Source organism: Netta rufina (genome assembly GCF_964035555.1).
Source record: "Netta rufina genome assembly, chromosome: 7".
Classification (NCBI taxonomy): domain Eukaryota; kingdom Metazoa; phylum Chordata; class Aves; order Anseriformes; family Anatidae; genus Netta; species Netta rufina.
The window spans coordinates 4,941,450-4,967,491 of NC_140130.1; the positions used below are offsets into that span (position 1 = coordinate 4,941,450).

Sequence of the window (26,042 nt, forward strand, 5' to 3'; positions counted from 1 at the left end):
GGCAGAATCCAAATTCTTCAGGAAAGTCACGCTTGCCTGTGACCGCAAGCAAAATCTGCTTCTGTAATGGTTTTTGGAGGTAGACCAGGGAAGGTCTACCTATCTGAAGGCATGCTGTGGGGTTTGGCTGGCTTGATTCTTGTTTTTACCATGGGCAAGATAGCTGGAGGCCAAACCTTGCTGTGCTGAGTCACTGGTGCCAGGTCCAGGCAGAGGGCGAGAGATGCAAACAGAAGATGTGGGTCCGGAAGGTCAATGAAGGGTGAATAAGGTACATTTGGTCTGGTGGAAAAATACAAAATAAGAGGTGGTAGGGGCTTTAATCATATTGCACGTTGGACTCGGCTTTGGGAGGAAGGACCTTTGTCCAGGGAACAGCTCTGAGACTAGGAGGTGAGGACCGCAGGACGGAGCTGGACAGCAGCTGTAGCAGCCAGATGTGAGCTGGAAGAAAGCATCAGAAAGGCTGCTGGTGGCCCTGAAATGCTCGGGGTCCTCCTGCCGCTCCTTGGCACAGGGCTCGCTGTGCTTCACTTACCTTTCCTGCAGATCTCCAATGTCCTGGGTCAAGCTCTCTGCAGACCATCGCTTTTTGAAGTCCTGCGGGACCTACCATGCCTTGGGTGTGCTTGCAATGGCTCGCTGGCCTTGAAGGAGAGGGAGAAGAAGTGGAAGTTACTGGGATTTAGACAAAAGAGGATTATTCAGCTGTTTCCATACACTTTCATAACAGAAACCTGCTTTGACATATTGGCTCAGCCCGGAGTGAAAACATCAGGAGAATGGGTGTTCCTGTCAAACGGTTTCCCCATCCAGCCCCTCGTGCTCTGAAACTTTATTTGCAGAAACCGGAGCACGAAAGGCAAGGCAAGGCGGCAGGAAAGTCCAACGACAGCTACTGACCGAGTTAAACCAGGGCAGTGTGTAAGTGGCAGGGCTGTATTCGGGTGGGTGTGACGCCCACGAGACACGAGGGACGGGTGGTCAATGATTTATGAGGTGACACTACACGCGGTGAGATTCCTGACCGCATGCAGCTGGTAGGTGCCAGGGACATCTGCAGCTTTGTGCAAAGGTTGAAGCTGTTGATGTTTTAGAAGATAAATACTCAAAAGTACTGTATTCTGTGGGGGCACACCCAACCGCAGCGTCGCTCCGCAGCTTTCCCGCATCCCCTGCCTGTCAGCCGGCGGTGAGGGGCTGCTGCTGGTGGTTTTTTTCCAGATGTTAACAACAGACGGGTGTGTTCTCACTGCCCCCAAGCAAACCTGACCCACACGCAGCCCTGGCAGCTCCCCAAGCCCTGGCGGTGGCAAACGGAGCGTGAATGCTGACGGCAGCGAGCCGGAGCCATCGCTGGACATCCCCACGGCTGTGTTGTTGTCTGAAGGGCCCTGCTGGGGGGGGGAAAGCAGAGGGAACCCAGCTGGCGAGCGCTCTGGGGACGCCTCCTTGTGCTCGCCACACTTTTATTTTCTCCTTTGCCCTTGGAGGTTGACGAAGCCCGTCCCACGAACACGCTCTCCGCGTCCCTGGGGGCGGAAGCAGCAGCGGGGCCGCTCCCTGCCGGGCTGGGGAGGGAAGGGAAGGGAAAAGAGGATCAGGGAAAGGAAGGGAAGGGCAGCAGCGACAGGTGCTGCGAGGATGGCGACGGGGGACGCGGAGCAAGCGCGCTACTGCCAGCGGCTGTCCTACCTCTGCCTCAAGTTCACCCTCATCGCCTACTCCACCGCCTTCTGGGTGAGCTGGGGGTGCCGGGGTGTCAGGCGTGTTGCTGCTGCTTCTTCCCCGCGTGAGATGGAGGAGTTAAAGCCTCTGCCCTCATCTGGCGGCGTAAAGGGGCGATTTCTCCCCCGAGCTTTAGGGGAAGCCGTGCTGTGGAGCTCATGCAGGTTGTCAGGTGAAGCCTGCATGTTTTCTTTTAAAGGGTGCCTTTTGGGGCTGCGGGCTGTGTCGGTGTGCCAGGCGCTCCAGCAGGTTTCGTTTTGTCTCCGCCTTGGAGGATAAAGGTGTGGGAGGGTGGTTTCGGATTCACCGGTGCCTCTTTAAGGCTGCGAGCTGAGGAATGAATGAAAATCCAAAAGCCAGGTGCTTCGGGTGTAGCTCGGCTCCTGGGGGATCCCGGATGCCTTCTAGTGGTTTTATCTCTGATAACAAACAAGCAAACAAAAGGAACCCCCTTATTTTCGACTGTGGAGGCTTCCCGCATTGCTCGGTTATTGTGTGGGTGCGATTTTTGGGGAAGGAAGGCACGTTTGTTGTGCTGGTTTCGCACCCAGTTTTGCATGCTCCCCGAGAAGGAAGGTGCACGCTGCCTGCTCCGTGCCTCCCTTCGGCCCCCAGGCTGCAAAAATCCCTCTGCCAGCACAAAAAGGACACCGCTGTCACGTTTTGCTGAGCGGCTGCCTGGAACAAAGCCCCTTTCAGCAGTGTGAGGTTTTCATTTACTGCTCATGGTTGTTTGCTCCGGATTTTCTACGCCCGGGTCCCTGTGCAGCTGAATGCTTCCGTTTCCCCAGCACGGCGGCTGCTGGCGTTCCCTAAAATCCCAGGGGTCTGAAGCAGGTCAGCGTGACAGCATCAGATGACAGATATTGGTACGTGCCCGTCGCTGCCCTGCCCGCTGGTGTCACCTGGGTGCCTGCCGGTGCCACCCGGAGCCTGTTGATAACATGGGTGTCACCCCAGTGCTCTCCCGGCACAGGGCAGGAGCCCAGTCTTTGCCAGCAGCATCCAGCCTTTTACACAGAGGGTGCTCTTGCTGTGTGGGCTGGTGAGCTCATGCTGTAAACACGGGGTTAAAAGCAGCAGCTAGGAAATAAAAGCTTTTCTTTCCTCTTGGGAAAGCAACTTCCGCACCTGGGAAAGCCCCTGGTGTTTGCAGGGGGCTGGATGCTCGCTGGCTGTGAGTCAAGGCCGGTTGATTTTTCCTGTGGACGCAGCCTGAGCTTCTGGATTCAGAGCTGTTGGGAAGGATGCAGGATGTAAACAGGCGGTGTGTTTGTGGCCACCGACGTAAATGTTGTGTTTCCACCTCTGGTCACAGGAAGGGAGAGCGCTCCTGGCGAGGCAGCACCCATGGGGTGAAATTCCCACTGAGTCAGCACAGTGGTGTGGGAAAGGGTGAAAAGGTTTTACTTTAAAACCCACAAGATTATTAAAGCATAAATTGTGAGGAATGAGGATTTTAATTGTGTAATTAGGTGTTTTTTTCCCCCCAGTAATAGTTTTTAGCTGAGTCTTGTACCCATCAGCTGGTGCTTTTACCCAGAGGTTAACAGCAATGCTGACGAATGCAGCTCGAAGCCTTCCTCCTCTCTGCAGGTCACAGTTTGCAGAACTTATTTCAGAATCGCTCGAGGCAGCTGTATCACACCGAGTTTTTGGGTTCCTCTCCTGGTGAAGTGCCGACGTCTGCACACCGAGCAGCCCTGCAGAGCTTGGTGGGGAGCAGAGGAGCGATGGGAGGCCCCTGTTAGCCCTCGAGGCTCGTGAGATACCTTTAATCCTGTGATTTTTCTAGGGTCTGACGTTGTCCACCTTGAGCTTTAGGACAGCAGCAGGTGGGGCTGAGAGAAGGAAATGGGGCATTTGGGGTGTGTATATATATATATACACATATACATACATATATATACATATATATATATTATTATTATTATTTTTGCCAAGCTGGTTGCAGAAAACAACAGGCAGGACTGAAGATTTTGTCCACTTAATGTGCTAGAGGTGGTCTTGGAGGGTGTCTGGGCAAAGACAGATGGCAGGGGTGAAGATACATGTACATAAACATCTCTGGCTCCGTATAAAGCTCTTGAAGTGTGAATGCATCTTGTATTCCTGCTCACAGGCACCTGAATCCTTAAAGATCATCTTTAGTCGGAATATTTTGATTAGAAAACTACAGCTAAGAAATAGATATTTCCATACAAAGCGCCAGCCTCGGAACAACCCACTGCTGCAAGTCAGATCTTTAGGGGCTTGGGTCAGGGCTTGTCTGTACGTTGCATTCCCTGCTGCTTGCCTAGCAGGTAAATGTGGCCTGGACATGAGGGGATTGGGGTTTTACTTTCATTTAAAAAAAGTAGTAGTAATATTAGAGTTATAATCAAACACCTGTGCCGGTCTCTCGTTTTAGCGGAGTGTTTTGTTGGCCCAAAGGTCTGCGGAATTGAATTAATTTCAGTTTCTCCTTGCGTTGCTGCTGGGTGCCTGCATTTCAGCAGAGCACTACCCGCGTGGTGTTTCGGTGTGAAGGAAAGGGATTTGGCAAGTTTTAAATTCTCTGGTTATTTTTGTATGCTTCTGAGACTCTTCCTCAGCTGATATTTCTACATTAAAGATTTCAAGATAAGTTGTTCATATTGTTTTCCGCTTGAATAATATTTTGTAATTTATTACTCAGTCGTTCCAATTTTGTACAGATTCTAGCTAACACTGCCAAGTGCCCCTGTAGTAATGTAATACCCGATTAAGTTTTACAGCAGAAAAGGTCAAATCCTAGAAAGGGTAAATGTGTGTACCTGCTGTTTGTCCGCTGTGTCATCCATAATCTTACAGCTTCTAAATTTGTCAGGGGAGGAGTTGCTTTGAATTTGGCTGTGTTAAATTTTAAGTTGCTTTTTAACTTACTCCCATACACCTATTTTTATAGGTGAAAACCCTTTGGAGATTTTTTTTTAAAATGATAATGGTGGCATTCCTCACATAGTGCCCTTTGGGTTTATTCTTCACTAGAAAATCAAGTATTTCCAGTAAGTTATTTATTTAAAAACACTTAATAAAGAAAAAATATTTCGACTGTTGGGCTCACGATCTTGCAGCTGAGCAACTTGTGTGTCTGCCCAGGGCTGGGGCTGGGATTTTCTGTGTCGTATCGAAAAGCCTCGTGTAATTACCGACCGTCTGCGCGTGGGCAGCAGGCTCGCGGAGCTTGTGGTGAAGTCAGGGCAGGAGAGGTGGCTCTTATTTATCTGGTTGCCAAAATGATGGATTTGATGCTCGGGGCTTTGTGGGATTTCCCTGAGGATTGTGGATTGAGTACTGTGGACTTGTCTTTTTTTTTTCTTTTCTTTTTTTTTTTTCCCCCAAGTTTGGCATCATTTATATCAATTTGCAGCATGCCATGGGATTAATACCAAATGATTCTGACTTAGCCATAATTATTTTGATTGGAATACCTTTAAATTGTTATACAAAATGCATCATTTCTCGCTTCGCTTGCCAGCTCTGTCCCGTAGTTGCTCAGGAAGGTGACCTCATCCCAAACACGACGTTTTTCCCTTTATTTGGGCCTGTTTCCCATGACGGCAAGAGGACTGGGGATGCAGGATACACCTGGCCGTGTGTAGTGACCCTAAATACACCAGGAGCTGGGCTGGGTAGCGAAACAAAGGGGCATACGAGCTGTTGGTTGCAGATTGGCTAGGAATTAGGACGTTTTAGGGGCATGTGTATCTATCTGCATACACAGGCGGGGAAGAAAGACACGCGAAGGAGGAGAAGTAATGCCGTGCTATTTGGTAGTGTGAGTTAATAGATGTGATGTCAGATGAGTAATAAATTGCATTTTAAACACATTGAAGCATACGTAACTGCTTGAATTCCAGACTATTAAAATGTTATTAAATATACATATTTTTGGAAATGAACAAATCTCAGGTTCTGCTAACCCAGCTTTTTTCTGCTTCAGATGTTGAGATTTTTTTTTTTTTTTTTCTGATTTAAGTGTATCACAGGCTATAATTAATTCTGAAGTGAGTAGTCACAGGTTGGTGTGTATTCATAAAATGTCATCTCTGTGTTTACTGGGAAAAAGCTTAACATCCGTGTTTTGTTTTGTTTTTTCTTCCAGGTGATCGGAGGCCTTGTCCTTGCAGTTGGGATTTATGCAGAAGTTGAAAGACAGAAGTACAAAACGCTGGAAAGTGCCTTCCTAGCCCCAGCAATTATTTTAATACTTCTGGGCGTTATAATGTTCATTGTGTCTTTAGTGGGCGTAGTGGCTTCTCTAAGAGACAATTTATGCCTTCTTCAAGCGGTGAGCGGTGGTTTTTTGTTCGTTTTTCTTAATAATATTAAGAGCTTATTGCTTTTCCTTTTAGCGCCACATGAATTTAAACCTGTAGCCCTATCTATGCTGCACTGAAAAATATTCTGGAGTTTGTTTGGTCCCCTGGCTGTTGTCTGTAGATGTCTTGTGACCCAAAGAGCCTCGTGTAGCAAGCAGTTTTCACTGCTGCATGGGTTCCCCCATCACCGCTTGGAGACACCGATGGATAAAAGCAGTCCAAAAGTTCAGAAGATTGGGGAATCACGGCTTTGGGATAGCCTGCTCCTAGGGCATGTTTTATTTCATGGGTGGGCTTTGATTCCTCCCGATGATTAATTTGCTGTCTTTAAAATGTATCCAGTTGGGACTTTGTTGAAAGCGGAGTGGAATCAAGGCAGGAGGTGGCTGTGTAGGGGAACTAGGATGAGTACTGGAGGTAAAATAGTAAATGGCAGAAGGATTAAGAGATTAAACATCACCTAAACCATGGAGCCAGAGCTGTCAGGGGGTGCTGTCACTGCACAGAAGGGGTCTGCAGGCTTGCAGCAGACAGGGTGGGAGTGCCCCTAGAGTACCCCATCTGAAAATGCTGCAAGCTGCATCAGGGAGCAGAAACATTTCATCTCGCCAGTGATACGACGGGGTCAGGGCCTGCCTCTGAGAAAAGCAGGTTTGGGACTGTCAAGGGTTTTATGGAAAACAAGCAGGAGTGTGAATTATTATCGGTCCCCGTGGATGTTGTGCAAACTTAACTGTTGACATAGCCTTTGACATTAGCCTGGCACCACGGCACCCGCTCTGTTTCTGGTCTGGTAATGCCATAAGTACGTGTCCTGCTGCGGAGGAACTGCTGGACTGGAGGAATTAGCACTGCCACTCGGCCTAAAAGCCCACCGAGTCTGGCTGCAACTTCTGAATGCAGGGAATTTCTTAAAGATATGAAGCCGTACGCCTGTACTGTGAGCAGACAGGGAAGGCACAAAGCACAGAGGTTAGTTGTGGTTGCTGGTGGTTCTTCTAAAAGCTTCTCCTTTCGACCCGCAGGAAGCCATGAGAGAGAGAAGCTGCAGGGCTGACGTGGGTCAGGTGGCTGAGGTCTGGCTGCCTTCATCTGGGGTGTGAAATCAGGGGGAGGATGGAGAAATGGGACTTTTTAGGGAGCTGTGTAGGGCAGCGGGGCTTTCCTTGGGCTTAGAGACAGGGGTCTGTCCTGGGGGAGGAGTGAAATGGACACAGCTGTGATCTCCAGTGCCTGCAAAGAGCACATTTCTGAAGAAATGCTAAATACGTAGTATGCTACCTAGGCCAAAGCAAGAGGAAATCGTGAATTTTGGAATTATGTGGGAACCTGGCTGAGAGGCATTGTGCTGTCATCCCCAAAGGGAAAGAGAAATGGCTGAGAGTCTGTCCTGAGCTGGGAGCGGTTTCCTCAACTCTCAGCCTGGTTTTATTTCCCCATCTGATGCCAAGGGCATTTTCTGTTCGTGTTGTGGTAGAAAGTCTGGTAGGGCACTTAAACAAACAAGCTCCCCGCTGTCTGTTTCTCAGACTGATTCCATATTTAGCAGGAAAAGACAACAAGATATCCATCTGTCCAGTAAATTCATGACACCCATTCCAGGTATCGATGGGCCAGGCATTAAACCCGCACGCTGGGGTGGAGCGAGCAGTGCAGAGACAAGTCCTGCAGCTGCCCAGGGTTTCACAACAGGGAGGGCTGCAGCAGAAGTCACCGGCTTCGTTAGAGAGCTCGTTAGTGAGCAGAACAGCAGGGGCACCCAAGGTGTTTCTGGGTGTCCATCTAAATTACATGGAATGGGAACAACCTCCTCCTCCTGAGGGTAACCGGGCCCTAAGAGTGTTGAAGATTATTTTCAGATCAGGGATCATAAAACTTCTTTCCTGGTGAATTTCGCTGTTAAGAAGCGGACCTAAATTCACATAACAGATCTTTTATACCTAGAGAATCCTCTGGATGGGAAAAACATTTCAAGTACTGGCACGTTTCAGTTATTTGATGGGGTTGCTATGGATTTCTTCACATTTTTTTTTCATATTCATGTGTTGGATGTGCTGTGGTAAGTAGTCACAGATACCTATGTTGTGGCTGTGTGCCAATGTGTATGGGAATATGTATGTGTATACGTGGTTTTACACACTGTCCTGGCTTCAGAGGACACAAGTAAATAAATAGCTAGCTGACACCATTCTTCTTACCGTGGAGCACAGCAAGTGTTCACATTGCAGGCTCTGCGGTCAAGTCGTTGGCTTCACTCTGAAACGATACACTGAAATGTACCGAGGCCAGAATCTGGCTTTGATTTAACACTGGCAAATTAATATAAAATGGTTGGGATTATTTTAAAACACTGCTTTACTCAAAAAATGAAAACAGCCACGTGCCATCTTTGTTGGAAGTGTCAAAACCCAATGTTCTGTGTGTTTTGTAGCAGTTCAGGTATGTACTTTGTGATGAACCAGGCTGCTCTTATAGGGAGAAGTGTCCTGGCATGATAAATGCATCTATAGGTTTGGATTGCATTCAGAGCCGTAAAATAATGTTGCCAGTTGGGAAAAAAAAATAAAAAATAGAATCACTCAAGTGAGGAAGAAAGTCTTTCTTGTGACATAAGCAATTTTTATAAGAACAACAACAAATGCTATTTTCTTTACAGACATCTCGTTTCCAGAAAGCCAGGTATGCTGGCGACTGAATGCTATAGACTTTAAGGAGAGTAACTGAAAGAGTAATTGTGATTTGTTCTGCCTAAGATCTCACTTGCTGTTGTTCTCCTGCAGTTCATGTACATCCTTGGTCTCTGTTTGCTGATTGAGCTGACGGGTGGAGTTGTGGCATTGATCTTCAGAAACCAGGTGAGCAGCGTGAGCTGAGACTTCACTCACCAGTGTTGTCACACGAAGTTGTGGCTGTGCTACCGAGCACATACAAGGTACTACATTTGTCACCCAAGCACTAGCTGATGGGAGCCTGAAGGCAAGTCCGGGCTTCTCAGGGCCTGTCAGGGTAGGGAAGGGTGGAACTGGTCATCAGTTCTGGAAATTAGTTCCAGATTAAAGAATCTGGAGAAAATCTGTTAACTTAATCTGCTAACTAAATACAGGCAAAACGAGTTTCCAGCTTTTAATGCATTACAACATGCTTTCTTCTAGTTTTCCTCCTGTGTCTCAGATTGCTCTTTCAGGGAGTTTCCAGCTGGATTTGGAGACTAAATTATTTTTTACGGGCCAAAATGTTTTACCTTGCATAAGGGACGCCTCTTCCCTGCCCACATCCATGAGCAACACAACTCATTTCTGTAGGAGACCACGCCATTTACAAGCTCACTGTAACTACATATATATACATGTATATTTAAACCTTTATTTTTCTAATGGAAAGCAGCAGACTATTTATTTTTCTGTTAGAAGGGTTTTAAAATATTCTTGTGAGTTTTGGTGGGAGCACCCGGCTCATCTGAACGGAGCAGATCAGCCTCAGCAGTGTAGGAGGGGGCATCACGGGACACAGAGGGTTTGGTTGTCCGAAAATTAAGTAAATACCAACTGTGGTATTTGTGAGAGGGTGAGGGAGAATAGCTATTGACTCCCACACACAGACAGAGTATTGTTGGTTTTCTGCATGTTGAGCGGTTTCCTGATGCGATTACTGGCTGGCTGAGCAGGGCAGCTATGTGCAGGGGATAGGGCTTTTTGTTTGGTTTATGAGGTTAATGGACAAGTTGGGGTTAGGATGGGGAGGAGAAGGAAGTATTTAATAAATGATTACACTAAGAGCCTCCATTTAAATACTGATTGTTTTACATGTCCCATTGGTTTTTTCCATTTCTTTCTCTGTTTCCTTCTCAGAGCTGGGACAGTCTATTTCTTTTCTTTGAGTCATGCTTGTTCTAATACCTTTCAGTGGCTTGTATTTACAAGGTTGTTGGTGTTTATGTGCTTGTGTGCAGCTTGCCCGTCTGGCAAACTGCACGAGCACTGTTTGAATGTGTTACGACTGGGTTTCACAGGGCCCTGCTTGTCCTTTTTCTTCATGTCCATTTGGTACCTTTGTTTATTTCAGCTGTGATTTGGACTGAAAACCATTGTGTAATATCAATGTTTCTGACCCTTACAGCTAAAGCAATAGTTGCAGTGCTGTGATGCAGGTGTATGAATTATTTAGAGCTGAGCTGGCTGTTCACTGCTCCTCCTGAGCCTGATGAGAGGACAAAGTGTATCTTAAGAAGTCCAGTTTAAATGAGATGGTAATTAAAGATGGCACAAGAGTAGCTGATGTTTGCTGTTGTTCTTTGATAGTTAGGATAGTCCTGCAGAATACCTTGCTAGTTGTAATTGCTGAGGTGATAACCTTTTTTAGTTTATTTATTTAAATAAAAATAAAAAAGGCTATTATTTTCTGCTTGTCAGGTACACTTGGGACTTAAACCTGTTCTTTAAGTTTCATCATTTCTAACTGGCGAATCGTGTTTTACTTTTGCCTTCCAGACAATCAAATTTTTGAACGATAATATTAGAAGAGGAATTGAGAATTACTACGATGATTTGGACTTCAAGAACATCATGGATTCAGTTCAGAAACAGGTTTGCTTGTTTTTTTTTTTTTTTTTTTTTTTTTTCCGGGACTAACCCAGTTCCAAGCAATGCCAAGATGTGGTGGGTCCTCAGTGACAGCGTTAAGTTTTTCCAGTGATGTTGTAATCAAATTCATATTGACAAGGTCTCGTGTGTCATCTGTTATGGCGTGGCTGTGGGAAGGGCTCCTCCAGTGTCCCAGCTGGCGTCTGAAGCTCCCTAAATCACTGCAAGAAGGGAGGGCAAAGCACAGCTCTCGCCTTGGTAGGTGTGACTGATGATCGAGGCCAGATCCTGCAAATGTTTCAGCTTATGTGGGCCCCACGGCCAGATTTGGACAAATTCAGCTTAAATTCCACCCAAGTTCTTGTTCTTAGTGCTTCTGATAACTGGTCTAAGACATTCAACAATGTCTAGTTAACGGGAAGCGCTGGATAAGAAGAAATTGGGTGGCAGGTAAGCTGTTTTAACCTGGCCAATTGTATTTTCACTCAAGGGCACATAGCAAGCTCTTTAATAAGGTGGTTATTCAAATGAAATCCCCATGGAAGCATATATACCTGTAATTAAAAATCAGAAGTTGTGCTGGGCACAGCTGAGCATTACTTAATGGCACTTGCAGTTGACTCATAGCCTTTTTTTTTCACACTGCTGTGTTGAAATGTTTATTGGCTTACTGAAGAGTTCTGACCTACAGTTTGGAGACTATAGAAGAAGCAGAAAATGTTCAGAAATGTGAACATTTACAGAGCCCATGTGATGCCAGTGACCACGCCAAATAGAAAAAATAAAATACAAGTCAACTTAGTAAATGGTATGTATGTTTTATGACATCGTTATGGAAATGGCAGCCTGCTTCAAAAAACAAAGTTAGCACAGAAAGTCTGTCAAAAACAAACCATCCTGAGGAAATTTTGTCATAATACTTCATAACGCTTTAAAGGTTCCATGCACTGCCCAAAATTTTATATATATGCAGTGAATATAAATGTTAGTGATTAACTAAACTGCTGCTGTTTACTTTATGTTTTAAAGGAAGGGAACGTTTCTATTAAACTGGTGTAAACTTACAGTATTTTTTGCCAGCTCTCAGTTCTACTAACTAAATTATACCTGAAATATTTTGGTGATTTTTTTTTAATGCCTTATATCAACACTGTTGTCTTTTAGAGACATTTAGAAATGCCAAAATCCTTAAAAATTTGAAGGACTGCATTACAGCTGTAGATGAGCTGAAGTGAACGTAAAACATTTTTCAATGATGTCCAGACCTGAAAAGAAAGTTTTTCAACCTGGAAAAGGTTGGAAGTGGAACTTAGCACCAGGTGCTTTCCTCTGACACCTTGTGTAATAGCTTGATGAGCGACAGAGGAATGCTGAATGTCCTGAATTCTTTTCAGATGTGTTTCTTTGGTGCAGGAGCAATGTTTGTGCTGTTTAGGAGCGAGATTCTCCAGCATCTTGCACCCTCCATGCCCTCCCTGATGGCTGGTGTAAAGTACTGGTCAGCACTTGGAGATGCACTTCAATTGATTGCCCATGCTGAGTTATGCTGGCCTCGGCCAATACACTCTCACAAATTTTGGATACCAATTTGGTCTCTTTCTGCCCTTTTTGTTTGTCCTCAACATGAAAGCATTCTTTTGGATGTGATTTTATATGAGATACATTATTAAACAACTTTTCTCCTTGGGACCAGAGACTCCTTTTTCACTTTTCGCCAATCCCTGTAGCTCAGCTGATTCTGAAAACATCCAGGAGGTTTAAAGGTTTGTTGCTTGATCTGATCAGAAATATATTTTTCCTTTCTTACTTATTTTATTTGCATATATAACCATACTTCATTAATATGTCTACGTATGTCATTCTGATGGCAGTTACCTAGCAATTCCGTTTTTCCGTGTTCCTTGGTACTCTTAAAACTGTTTTATTTCTTATTTTCTTTTTCTTTCCTCCCATTATTAGGAGAGCTGCTCTTAAGATCTGACTCTTTTCCTTTGTCTTTTGTGTCGTTTTCCCAGTTTAAGTGTTGCGGTGGGGAGGACTACAGAGACTGGTCAAAAAACGTGTACCACAGCTGTGAGGCACCAGGACCGCTGGCCTGTGGAGTGCCTTACACGTGCTGTGTCACAAACAAGGTGAGCCCGGGGGCAGCATCCTCTGACCTGGTGGCTTGGCTGGACCAGGGCTACGTAAAATAGCCCTGCTTGGAAGGGGACCACAAGCAGGGATTGAGCTGGAGTTCCCGTCTCCCTGGGGGCCAGCAGTTGGCAGTGAGGAGAGGTGTCACCCGAACGTGCCCTCTGCTGGCGTCGGCACATCTTGGAGAAGCAAATCCACGTCTCCTTTTCACGGGGAGCACCTGGCAGCTTGTCTCCTGTACCCGTTTTGACGGAGAGCTAGTGATGGATAGCCCACTGGTGCCTGTTAGGCGCAGTCCTTTCATTGTCAAGCACGAATGTTTAATTAAAAAAAGAAAGAAAAATGCAATAAGCGATCTCAGTAATCCGGCTGGGTATTGCTGAGAAATGTGTATAGCACGAAGGTGTTTATCACATAAGCTTACACATTCTTGTGGGTCAGAAGAAGTCTGTTTAAATACGCGCTGAGCTTTGATTTATTCTCAGAAACCAAAGCTAAACAGTTATGTTTTAAGTCTCAGGTGTTTGAGAAATGGTGTATCTGAAAATAATACACGCTCATCCACAACTGCATGGAGCTGGCAGGAGAGCTCAGGATTTTGCCCTCAGTTGATAGTAAAGGAAGACAGAGATGACCAGTAAAGAGCAATCTGGCTTTTTAGTGGTGACTCAGCTACAGGGCTTGCTCTTCTGAATCTCAAATCTCTCAAATGAAGCCTTGTTTTAAACGCTTTGTTAATTCATGCGTGTAGAAATGCAGCAGTACCATGAGGGTAAGTGCCGTAACAAGCAGTGGCTCTTGCTGCTACATGGAAGTTACGTTTGGAACTATTAGGTCCTGTTTGTGGTATGTTCATGTCCCTTATTTTATGTGCATTGATGGATTTTGTAACAGAGAAGTAGCTGGGAGTTGTCTGCAAACTGTTAAGCTCAGCGAAGTTAACTGAGAGGCATGAAGTCCCCGAACCACGCCGAAATTTCTTGTCTAAAGGTAGACTTCAGCAAGACACTACAATGTGCTAGGGCTCGTAGCTTTGCTGCACCTGGGAGCAGGACCACGGAGCCATTGGTGTGCTGTGCCGTGGTCAGAGAGATGTGAGCAGCACGGGTGTGTATCGGGCAGGGTGACATGAACACCACGGCTGTACGGCCAGCTGCCTTAAAAAAAAAAAAAAAAAAGAAAAAAAAAAAAAGATGATGCATAAATCTTATATGTTTGACAAACACTTCCAAATACAGTCTGGTTTCTGTCCTGGAAAACTACAGATATGGTTTGTAATTACTCATTCGCTTCATAGTCATGGAAAACTCCTGTTAATGTAGGAGGGTTGGATTCTGATCCTTTTTAAAAGCCTTGTGCAAGACGAGCCAGGCTCTGATCATGCTTATGCTGGGGGCAATCTGAAGGATTTATTATCAAATCAAAGTCTTTAATAAAGACTTACACAAGTGTGGCTGAGATAAAAATGAGTCCCCAGAAGCATACAAACTTCTGTTTCTAGTGCATTCATCTCCATTGTGCACAGTTTCTTGGGCCACGATGTCTCCCTAGCAAGCCTCATGTTTAAAATTCAGTGATGCAATGAAGTTCTTTGTTGTCAAATATTTTGCTAATGGCCTGCATGTTTATGTTAGGCTCAAGTGTTGTGAGAATGGGAAGTCTCTGGCAGCAAACACGGCAATACGGCGATGCCCCTGGTACTGCCGACCTTGGCTTCCACGAACGGCTCCTCGCTGTGCCTTCGGGACACACCTGGGACACGGGCAGGGGTTTTCTTGAGGTGTGCCCTGCCCCTTGTTTGCCTGCCAGTTGCATGTTCAAGAGAAAGCTGGGCTTCTTGGGTTCTTTAAAAAAAAACAACACACAAAACTTGTCTACATCTTGTCTTAATTTTGTGGGGAAGTTTTGCCGTAAAGTAGAGTTGGCTTTGCCTTATTCTCATTTACTTATTCTCATTTTTGGCTTCGTTTGATGCCAGTGGGCTTTAAATTAGTTGATTTGCAAGTCCAGGACAGTATTTTCCTGTTAGCCTTGGCAGGCTGTTTAGGCTTCGGGACCCAAGTAAAATATTAAAAGACCACAGAAAATGGTCTGGTAATCTGCGATGAATGCAAACATTCAGACTTTGGTCTCGTAAAATGCTCACAGAATGTTTGTAGTATCGGACGTTATTTGGGTCCGGGGCATTTCCAAGTTTAAACTTGTCATCCTGATGGAATGATGGCCTTAATCCCTGCCTTTCTTAATATGGTGTCTGAAGTTATTAAAGCCCTACAATTAAAACTGGCTCTTCGTTCCCTGGAAATAGCAACAGCTTGCAGGTCCGTCCTAGCTAGCTTTGGTTTCTGACACCACACTTCTTGCTGGATGGATCGGGGTCAGACACCTCATGAGATGCCACCAGTACTCATTTCTTTAAAACCACATAGGGCTCCAAGTCTGACCCTGGGGGCACTGGGAGAAACTCTCGGTTCTTCCCCAGGAAGCATTTTCTTCCTTTTCCCCCTGGCTGATTTTGGCACAGATTATCACCCACCCCACCACGCTCACCTTACGGGATGGCCTCGGAGCTGCAGCACAGCCCAGGGTGGTTGGGACCTTTGGGTTTTTGCTTTGCTGTACTTATATTGGTTGTTTTCTTTTCAGACAGACATTGTCAACACCATGTGTGGATACAAAACAATTGACAAAGAGGTAAAGTAACCCGTATCCACCACGGGACAGTAAAGGTGCTTTTTGTGCTTTTCTGGATTCATTTTTGTCACTTACAACATTGTCTTCTGCACCCTTGAATCTACCAAAAAGTTAAAGCAGCTGCTAACCTGATTTTACCTGGAATAGCTTTGGTATATATAAAAATACCTTGTTTGATTTGTTGGATCTTCCCTTCTTTGCACCTTCCATGATTTCTCGTTTGATGTGCATGAAGCATTTCCTTCCAACCCCCCTCACACACACAGTTACAGTAACTGCACAGCAAATATAAAGAAAGATACTTCAGTGCTTTTCAACAGTGGTGTGACTAAAATTGGTTTCCTTGCAGCCAATTTAGGATTAAAGACCTAGAAATAAAGTACCCATTACTGGGATATAAAATACTTGGAAACAACTGATTCCTGGAAGAGGAAAGGGACTGCCCGGGTGGCGCTGGCAGCCAGGCTGCTCGTCCCTGGGGGCTGGATGTGGCCCCCTTCTTTGGTTTTCCCCCTTGGAAATTACCCCAGAGGCTCTGGAGTAGTGGTCCCTGGCTCAGTTGGGCTAATTATGGAGTGATTAAGTGCAGAAGTCAGTAATGTGATCTGCCACAGCTCCCCACGCCCAGCTTGGCAGAGCCAGTGCCCCGCAGTGCTGGCCTGGTGGGTCGTAGCTTGGCTCACCAGTTGGTTATCCTCACACACAACCTGTCTTCCTTTGGATGCACTGACTTATGCCTCCAAAACCTAAACGCTCCAGCCTGCCCCTAACACACAAAGCACTTAAGCACGTGCTTAACTTCACCCAATTCATCTGCTTAGGGCTCTTTGCAGGCTCAAGTGGGTTGGGGCCACAGTGCAGGGCAGCCTGTGGGGCTCGATCTTAAATCATCTTGTTCCTGGCCTTCCTGTAGGCTATTGCAAAGCTCTCTGTCTGCAATTTATGTTTTTCCACTGCTGTACTTTCAACTCAGAAGTAGAAGTAGAAGTAAAAGCTAAAAGGAGACTTCCATCCTTTCCCTGTGGTCTAAAATTAGAATCAGATGCATTTCTTTTGGGGAAGTAGTATCAGAAGAAGGTGGCTTTTTTGTTTTTAGTAACTTGCTCAGGTGTGGAACAGCTAGGGAACAGCCTAAAGGATCACTGGGGAGGCCTCCACTGAACTCGGCAGGTTTAAAGAGGCGTGGAGGAGTCAGACCCAGTGTGACTGAATCCTGAAGCACCACGTGTTACTGTGTCTTGTGCCTGTGCCAGCTGCTGGTTCAGTGTCTGCTCTGTTACTTTGCAGCGCCTGAGTGTTCAGCACATCATATACGTCCGAGGGTGCACGAATGCAGTGCTCATCTGGTTTTTAGACAACTACAGCATCATGGCTGGCATTCTGCTCGGCATATTGCTACCCCAGGTAAGGAGAGCCCGGTGTGTTACCCAGCAAGAGGAGTGCCTGATTCGTCACCATGGTCTGTGAAGTCCCATTTACTACATTTCATTTAAATTTTTATTTAAATTTAGCATAACTGATAAGCTGAGACAGCATCTGGTAATTTAGCAGAATTACTGTGATCCACTGCAGCTTGTGGGGGGGTTCTGGGGTTAGTTTTGAAGTCCTCACCCAATCTGTGTCCTCTAGGACTTTGTAGTGCTCCGAGGCACAGGGCTGGTAAACATTTCACTATATCAGCTATTCACAAACATGATTCATTTTTTTCCCCTATACACAAAATCCCTATGAGAAGAATATCAGCATGAGGTTCTGTCAGTGTTTACACTGTGTACGTACCCATCAACCTGATGTACGTGTGCATGATTTGTGAAAGCCGTGCTGTAGAAGCCCAGACAAGCGGCATGCGATCCCCTGCTCAGAGATGCCCCTTTGTTTTGCAGTTCCTCGGGGTGTTGCTGTCTCTGCTTTACATAACGCGAGTGGAAGACATCATCAGCGAGCACAAGCTGAGCGAAAATCTCTTTGAAGAAACGTGGCAGAGATCCCAGCCTGAATTTGCTGCCTCGGGCTGCTGCATGTGCTACCCTGGCTGATGGCAGGAGCCCACTGACCTCTGCTGGGTTGTGCTGGCTTCGTAGCTATTCCAGACACTGGGTGTAATTAATCAACTCTAACTCCTTTTTGGTATTTTTGAAACTGCAGTACCAAAAACAGAGCCCGAATTCTCCCTGCCCCATGGTCTTAATATTTCTACTGCCCCTCCGTGTGCGCGGAGCTATCGCGAGGCCCCTCGGCAGCGCGCTCCGGTTGTCTGCAAGCCCTGGAGACGCCGACCTTCTGGGATGCCCCAGCCTGCTGTGACCACGGTGGGCCGTGATTTTGGTGTCCTGGAGGGTGGGAACGATGCTCCCTGTTACAGCTCCCGCTCCAAGGCGGTCTTGTTGGCGATTAAATCTCTCTGAATGATTGCTGAGTGATGCGTGGTCAGGACGGCTTCATGCTGGGAAAATCCGAAGCTAGATTCCTATCAAGAGCTTTTGTACCTTGGTGTGTGGTATGTAAATGTTAGCCCCATCAAACTTTATTTTCTTACTTGTTGCAAGGCAGAAGACAGATTTCTTATTGACATGAATGGTGGATATTGAACACCTTGAATAGTTTTTTATGCTAATCTCAATTTACTGACATTCATTGCTCAGTCTTTTGTGCCTTTTAATAATGGGGCAGATGCCAGTGTGGAATTAATCAGGTAATTCTTGATGTACTTTTAATGCAATTTATTGCTATCTGGGTTGGTATAAACTCATGAGATGTTTGAGTCTTGTATGTACTGTATTTTTCCTCATTAGTAATTTAACTAGGTGATTTCTTTTGGAGTTGTATGTGTTGAAATGTTTCTGAATTTGATTCTTCTTGTCAAAATAAAAAATATAAGTTTTTTTTAAAAAAAACAAAACACACACACAAAGACGTTGTTTACATTCTTACCGAAGTAGAGCCTGTCTGTCGGGCGCTGAGTCTCGAGGGAGGAATACCTCGAGCTGGGCTCCTGGCTCGGCTGCAGCCCTGCCCGTGGGTTTGGAGCAAGTGGCTGAAGCTCTGTGCCGTGGCTCACCTTCCTCCTGCAGCCACGCCGAGGGCAGGGCGCTGGGGTCTGCTCGTGTTGCTTTGCCCTCAGCATTTCTCTGCAGGGTTTCCAGCCAGACCTGCAGGAGAAACATAGCACGAACTGGTGGGATCCTTCAAATAAAATAAAACTAAAAAAACATGGTAAGAATAAAGCATTTTTTGTTTCTATCCTGCTTTTGTAAATCTCTTCTTTTCTGATACTCCACGAAGAAGAAATATTTTGTGTCACTCCTTCCTTGCTGCTTGTCTTCTGCTTTTCTCAATATCCTCATCATTTTTTTTTTCTTTTTTTGGTCTCCAGCCTAGAAACCAGAGCCTCCTTCCTTCACCAAGGATTTCTGAGGGGGTTTCATGCTTTGCCAGGTGCCAAAAAAAGACTACCACGAGTCTTTGCTGTCTATGACGGTGGCTGCTGGTTGTGAGAGGGGGCTCCCCGTGCCCAGCAGCGCGGTGAGGTTATTTCCTACACAGCACACTCTAGTGTTTGGTTGGGGGTTTGGCTGCTCCGAGCCTTTGGCAGCTCCGTTTTTCTGCTCTCTGTCCTGTGTAACACAGCTTGGTAAGGTGAGAAGCAAGGCTGTTTGTAAGGGTGGATTTATGGATGAAGCAAGAGGGAAAAGAAAAGGAGGGTGCAGGGTGGAAGGATGAAGCTGGCTGCTGGTGGAAGGGAGGAAGAAGGGGTGAGGGGGCTGTGCAGAAGCCCAAATTTGCCTGCTGTGGGAAGTGGGCTGGGAACGGGAATGGGGAGAAGCAGAGCTGTGCCCTGGCCTTCAGCGAGAGGGGAGCAGCACCTGGGGCTGGGGTGACAGGAGCGCTCTGCTGAATTTGGAAGGAGGGAATGAGAAAGGAATTATTACTATTATTATTTTACCGGTGTCTTTTAAGTGTTGTGGATGTTTGAAGGACAAGATACCCAGGAGAGAGCGAAGTGACAGAAGTTTGGGGTTAAATTTAGGGGGATTTAAATAGCAAATGGAAGGGGGGGAATACTGGGGGGTGCCAGTGAGCTGGTCTCTTTTAGCAAGGAAATTCATGGGATGTACCCGATTTTGGACCATTTAAGTTCACTTTCGTGGTACTTGAGAGTAGGGTTTACCAGGCCATCGTGGGCTAGGTGCATGGGGCTTTTTGACCCAATTGCCAGCATCCTCCTTTTGAAGAAGCCCACGCTTGTCCTGGTCTCATCCTGCATGTGGCTGTGCATGAAAACCGCAGCAGCCCCACGCTTTTCCAGACCATCTGGGCTCTCTTGGGGCTGCCGTCTTACAAAGAGTGAAGATCACTGATCCCACTCGGTCCCTGCTTTCCGCAGCTAGGGACGAACTCCTCCTCGCCGACGCCTCCCTGGCCGGCTTTGGGAATTGCTCCTCGCTGCTGTTACAGCTGGGCACAGCCCTGCGCCACCCCAGCACCGCTGCTTTTGTGATGTTCTGCCATGAAATACGCGATTGCTGCAGCTCTGGCTGGGGGGAGGAAGCCCTCTAGCTTCCCCCTCTAGCGGTGCGGCTCTGTCATGGCACAAGAAATAATATCTATATTTTTATTCCCCCCCCCAGCTCCCCGCTGTCACCTCAGGCTCTGCCATGCCATGGACCTCGGCTCACCGGAGCGCGCTGGGGGCACACGGGGCCGCTTCGGTTTTGTCTCCATCATTTGCCCTCACACCTTTCTGGGGAGGGGGCTGTGCGGGGAGGGAAGGGGGCACCTCCCCACCGGTGCTGTCAGCAGGTGTCGGGCTTGTTAAAATTAAATCCAGCCCCTCAGCTGGCTCAGCCCTGCTCTGTGCTCACACTTGGGATGAAAACGCTGCCCCTGGTCCCGTGCTCAGCTCTGTCTTTGCAGCTGGAAGGGCTGAAGTCCTGCCTCGTGACGGGGCTGAGAGCCACCTGCAAATGCAGCTGTTGGAGCCCTGCAGGAAACTCGGTGTCCTGCCCCGTCCCTGTCCTGCCTTGAAGGATCCCCCTCTCCTTCCCCGACCACTTGTTGTTTGCTGACGGGGAGCCTGGCCCTGCAGAAGATGACTTTCAGTCCCGTGCCTTTGGGGCTGGCCGTGGCTTTGCTGGCTCATTCTGGCAGCAAAACAGCAGCCCGAAATGTGGCACCGAACACACCTGCCCCTGCTGATGCTCCTTGCAGCCCTCCCGGGGCCAGCTCCACAAACTCCAGGGGAGAAAGGGACAGGGATGGACGGGAGGCAGCCTTTGAGCCACGTAACGAAAACGGGGTGCGAGCAGACCCATTTCCCAGAAGGGAAAGGTGAGGCCAGCAGCGCTGCACCTCGCGCTGCCTTTCAACCCTGGCGCCCCCCGAGTGGGGCAGGATGCGGCCCCGCAGCCCCCAGCCCCGCGGCAGCGGCACGCCGGCCCCGATTATTGTTGGGTGTCGAAAAAGACATTGAAAAGAAAGGAGGAGAGCTGTGAAGAGGGTCACTTTAGTGGCTCTTTCATTTATTTTTTTTTTTCTTCCCCCGAGAAGGAAGTTAGAAAAGCAGAGCCCTCAAAGCCGCATTGAAAGGGTGACAGAGACGGGATAATGCGTAAGACCGAGGGAAGGAATCTCAGAGCACTCGCCACGGTGTTTTAATGATCTGTTAACAATTACCCCTTTCAGGGGAGAACATATGGTAGATGGTTTGCTTAAAAAAAAAAAAAAAAAAAAAAAAGAAAAGGACAAAAAAAAAAAAAAAGAGAAAAAAGAAATTGCTTCAGAAACTTAAATGATGTTGGGAACGTGGTGGGGATTGATGGAAAGAGCTGGGGGAGGGAGGGGATCCCTGCGCCCAGCACGGGGGGGTTGGAGCCTAGGACCCACGGAAGCTGGTGGTGGCTGGGGGCTGCTCCTCGTGGCCGTGAGCACCACCTGTGGGTGCCCCGTGGGACCCGAGCCCACCTCTGTCCCTGGGGGGAAGGGGGATGGGCTCCTGGGAAGGTGCTGATAAAACTGAGGAAGCTTCACCCAGGCCAGCAGCACCTCCCTGGTGTCTTTGCTGTCAAAGCAGCACCTGAAAACGCTGCTGGGACCCCGAGGTGTGTGTCCATGGGGGGAAGGCAGCCCCCAGGCCATCGGTGGGTCGGGGAACACCATGTGCTGAGGCTGAAGACTGGAGCAGGACCACGTCCTTGGTTGCTGCAGCCCTTGGTCCCATCCTGACCCCATCCCATGGGCTGCAGCCCCTGCTCTGAGGCCGGCTCTGGTCCGAGCCCAGCTGCCAGGCACGGCCAGCAGTGAGCCCCATGGCTGGGGGGTCACCTGGCCACACAAATTGCTAACGTCACACAGATGCAGCCAGGTGAGGGAACGTTGTGAGCTCTCCCTGCTGTTATCTGCTGTGAAATCACTGCCTTTCACTGTGCTGGCTTTTTGGTGTGAGGTTTGGCTGTGGTTTCCTATGAATGCATCACCAAGGATCCATCACACGTCTCAGCCTAGGGCAGAATCCAACCCCTTGTCTCTGGGACTCGCCTTGTCTTCTGCTGGACCTGGGAGGGAGCCAAGGAGAGGCTTTGTCCTGAGCAGCAGGGTGAGGAGGGACAGGGCTGGCGCTTGGCCTTGATTTCTCTTCTTTCTCCTGCACTGCTTCCAGTTTGACCAGCAGAGCCTCCAACGTGGAGAGGAAAGCTCATCTGGGGTCACTTTGGGCGGCAGGTGAGCCCAGTCCCTGTGTCTGATGAGCAGCTGGCAGGACAAAGAGCTGACGAGCATCCCAGCCTGCACCCTTGCAGCCCCGTTGTGCACCAGCGTGCCAGAAGCTGGGGTTTGCCCCGTGGGACGGGAGTGCTGCCCAGCCCGAGCACCCTGGCCATGGGGTGCCTTGTGGGACCTGGCCAGGGGCTTGGTGAGGCTTGGGCATGCTTGGAAAACTCGAGGGAGAGGCAAACCCTGGGCGAATGCCTTCGTGTAACGGGGCGGCACGGGCACCTGTGGGCATCGCCCACCCCAATCCTCCTCTGACCCCTTCGTGCTTGGTGTCTGCTGCCTCCCTGTCCTTTCCCTGCCACTTCTTGTCCTTTCCCACCTCCTAGCCGGAGATAATCCAGGTATCTGAACGCTTGCGCTCCTGTTCTGCCCTAAAGCAGGGCGCCAGCAGCCGCCTGCCCCCGCAGGCTGCGTTTTAGAGCCACGCTTGGACGGAGCCCTCGGCGCTCCTCTCCCCGCGCCCTCGCAGCTCTCCTCCTCCTGGGGCACGGTCGGAGCGGTGCCTGCGGGTTTTCCGAGCTCCCTTTGCAGCTCTGCCCGTGCGGGGCTCCGGGCTCGGCGCTGTCCCTGTCCCCGCCGAGCTCCGGGGGGGCCCCGCTGTCCCCAGCCGTGCGCCCCGTCGGGCGGCGGGGACGCGCTCCCGGCGGCGTTTTCCCTGCCCTCCTCCTGCTTTTTTTTTGCTCTCCTTTTCGCCCCTTTTCCTCTCCCCGCCGTGGGGACCGGCCCCGTGGGGGGGGAAAGGAGAAATCTCGTTTGGCTCCGGCGCTCACGGAGGGGGGCACCTGGCGCACCTCGCGCCCGGCATCCGCGCTCCTCGGGTGCCCGCAGCGCGCTCGCCCCGGGGCGCGGGGGCTGCCGAGCACCTGCCTGGAGCCGCAGCGAGGGGCTGCGGGGCCCTGGGGGGCTCCGTGAGCACCGGGGGCTCCGGGCAGGGCCGCGGCCCCGAGAGGAAGAGGAGGAAGAGGAGGAGGAGGAGGGAAAGGGAAGCAGCGGGCGCGCCCCGGGGCCGTGCGCGGCCGGGGCTGCGGGGCGCGGAGCGGTCCCGGCCGTGCCCGTGGGGGTCGGGGAAGGGGGAGAGGGGGCTGTGGGGATCCGGGCCGCCCTCCCCAGCCCGTTTCTTCGCCACTCGACCCGCGGCCGTCGGGCGGGCGGGCTGCGGCCGGGCCGCGGCTCTGCGAAACGTCTCCAACGCCTGGCAGGCGAGGGATGTGCCGGGGCTCCGCTGGTTGCCATATGTTTTCAATAAAATAAGACAAATAGGGCCGGGAGATAGGGCTTGCAGTAAACCTGTTATAAAGGAGCATAAAATAGGCCAATGTAAACGCCAGAAGGGCCCCTCCGGGAAGGGCCGTTTGGTGCCAGCCCCGCGCCGCAGCGGCTCAGACAGGTGTGAGCAGGAGCCCGACGCGGTGCCCCCGGAGATTTTTATCACGTTTGTGGTAATATTGTGCTTGTTATGCTAACTATGAGTAAACATACCCGGCCGGGCATTGTGGCAACAGGAGGGAGTTATCGGAAAGTGGCAGTGGGAAGGTGATTTAACAATAAAGTTGTCTTGTTTGCCAGCAGGTGATGTCTGCCCCCAGCCCCATGATTAATGCTTCCCAAAGCACTCCACTTTACAATCTCTTGTAATTATTTATTAAACGAAATCTATTTATTATTATTTTAGCAAACAGTGGTACCAGGTGGGGCTTTCTTTCCCTCTCCAGCTTTTGTTTGAAGGACGTTTGAAGTGGGCAGTCTGAGGCTTGGAAACTCGCTCGCCAGATTTTTTTGTCATCCAATTGCACAGGCACAAAAAAAACCTGCCGGGCCCTTCCTATTCATCCTCCCCTGCCCTCCTCGCCGCCCCTCGAGAAGGGGCGCCCGGGCCGCCGTCGTCTCCCCCCCCCTTCGCCCCCCTCCGCCCCCCGGCCCCTCTCCCCCGCCCGCCGCCGCCGCCCGGGGGGGAGCGGAGCCGCCGCGCCGCGCTCCCGGAGAGGCACCGCGCACCGCCGGGCCGGGGGCCGGGCAACGGGGACCGGGGGTCGGGGGGCGAGCACCGGGGCTCGGGGAGCGGGGCCCGGCCCGGGGGAGCCGCCTCAGCCCCTCCTCGGCCCGGCCCGGCCGCTCCCGGCGGCGCCGTTCCCCCGGCGGGCGCCGCCGCGCTGCTTTGGGGAGGGAGTGGGGGGCTCGCTCCCCGCCGGGGCTGCGCCCCCCCGCCGGCCCTGCCCGCCCCCAGCGGGGGCTCCGGGCTCCGCAGGGGGGCCCCGGCCTCGCCGTCCGCGCCCCCCCGCCCTGCGCCGGGGCAACGGGAGCCGGGCACGGGCCGGTCCCCGCCGCCCGTCGCTGCCGGTGCGCAAAAATCCCGGGCACGTTTTGCGCACCGAGCCCCGGCCGTGGGGCCGCCCGGCCCGGCCCGAGCGCAGGGCTGGAGGGGCGCCGGCTGCCGGGGGCAACAGGGGGGGACCCTTCCCCGTCGGGACGCGGCCCCCGTTTCCCCGGGGGGAGCGAGGGGACGGCGCGGGGGGGGCGGGAGAGAGGCCCCCCCAGTCCTCCCCCCGGCCGCTCGGAGCCCGGAGGGCAGCGAGGGGCGCGGGGCCGGCCCCGGCGCGGTGGGGGCGAGGAGAGGGGGCGAGGGGCCGGGATCGCCCTGGAGCTGTCGGGGGCTCTCTCGTGGCCCGGCTCGGGGCGGCGGGCGGTGCCGGGCCCGGCACGCTCCCGGCGGGCTGATAAGATAAAAGCGTGCCAAGGGGTGGGTGCGGGCGGGGGGGCGCACACGCTGCCCGGCCGGGAAATCCCCATTGTCTGCCGGCCCTATATATAGGGGCCTAACGGCAGTCGTGTGCCGGCCGCGCAACCTGTCCTGCCCGCGCTCGACGGCTCGGCACGGCTCGGCTCGGCACGGGAGAAGGGGAACCGAGGCCCCTCTCCTTCCCCGCAGCCTCCCCCCGGGGCGCGCAGGTAAAGCCGCCGCCGGGGCCGCGCAGAGGGGGCCGCGGGGCCGGCTCCCCCCGAGCCTTACCGCGGGGCTTGGCTTTGCAGGATGGCCCCGCAGAGCCAGTGCCCCCCGGGCGAAGGGCAGCCCTATTTCGGCGGCCCCCCCGCCGCCGCCCCCGCCGCCCCCTCCCCGGCCGCCGGCGGCCCCGCGGGTGCGGGTGCGGGTGCGGGCAGCCGGGGCGCGTCCCCGGCGCGCAGGAAGGGGAAGGCGCGGAGGGGCCGCGGGAAGGCGCGCAGCGAGGGGCTGCTGGGCAAGCAGAAGCGCAGCCGGCGGATGAAAGCCAACGACCGGGAGAGGAACCGCATGCACCACCTCAACTCCGCCCTGGACGCGCTCCGCAGCGTCCTGCCCACCTTCCCCGACGACGCCAAGCTCACCAAGATCGAGACGCTCCGCTTCGCGCACAACTACATCTGGGCGCTCACGCAGAGCCTGCGCCTGGCCGAGCAGAGCCTGCCCGAGCCCCCCCCGCCGCCGCCGCCCCCCGCCGCCTCCCCCGGGCCCTGGGGCTCGCCCTGCCCCGCCGCCCCCGCGCCCCCCGCCGCCTTCCCCGCCTTCCTCTGAGCCCCCCGGAGCTGCTGTCCCCCGCTCCTGCCCTGCCCCGGCCCCAAATCGCGGTCGGAGGGGGCTCCCCGCGCACTTTCCGCGCTGGGCACCGGGGAGGGGGACACCCGCGGGAGCCCCGCGCCCCCCGGCTCGGCCCGGCCCGGGAGCGGTGGGCAGGCGGCCCCAAATCACGGTTTTGTACTCGGAAACGGTAAATTATATTAATTTGTCGCTATCGGTATTTATTGATTATAGTTCGTAACA

General features: G+C 51.1%; 2 protein-coding genes across 3 annotated transcripts; both read left to right on the forward strand.

Moving 5' to 3' along the window:
- Positions 1–1,570: 1,570 nt before the first annotated feature.
- TSPAN15 (tetraspanin 15) lies at positions 1,571–18,380 on the forward strand. Of its 2 annotated transcripts, none has more exons than XM_084290032.1 (8): positions 1,571–1,740; positions 5,855–6,040; positions 8,852–8,926; positions 10,559–10,654; positions 12,667–12,783; positions 15,434–15,481; positions 16,769–16,885; positions 17,365–18,380. In XM_084290032.1, exons 1-8 carry the CDS (start codon positions 1,645–1,647, stop codon positions 17,515–17,517), a joined length of 888 nt encoding a protein of 295 aa, XP_084146158.1. In that variant the 5' UTR covers positions 1,571–1,644; the 3' UTR covers positions 17,518–18,380. The 2 variants fall into 2 exon arrangements, with proteins under 2 accessions (XP_084146158.1, XP_084146159.1); XM_084290033.1 differs by lacking the exon at positions 1,571–1,740 and adding an exon at positions 5,419–5,527.
- Positions 18,381–25,277: 6,897 nt separating this feature from the next.
- Positions 25,278–25,796, forward strand: NEUROG3 (neurogenin 3; the record flags this gene model as incomplete). Its single annotated transcript, XM_084290566.1, has 1 exon — positions 25,278–25,796. The coding sequence occupies one exon, from the start codon at positions 25,278–25,280 to the stop codon at positions 25,794–25,796; it is 519 nt and encodes a 172-aa protein (XP_084146692.1).
- Between the last annotated feature and the right edge of the window lie 246 nt (positions 25,797–26,042).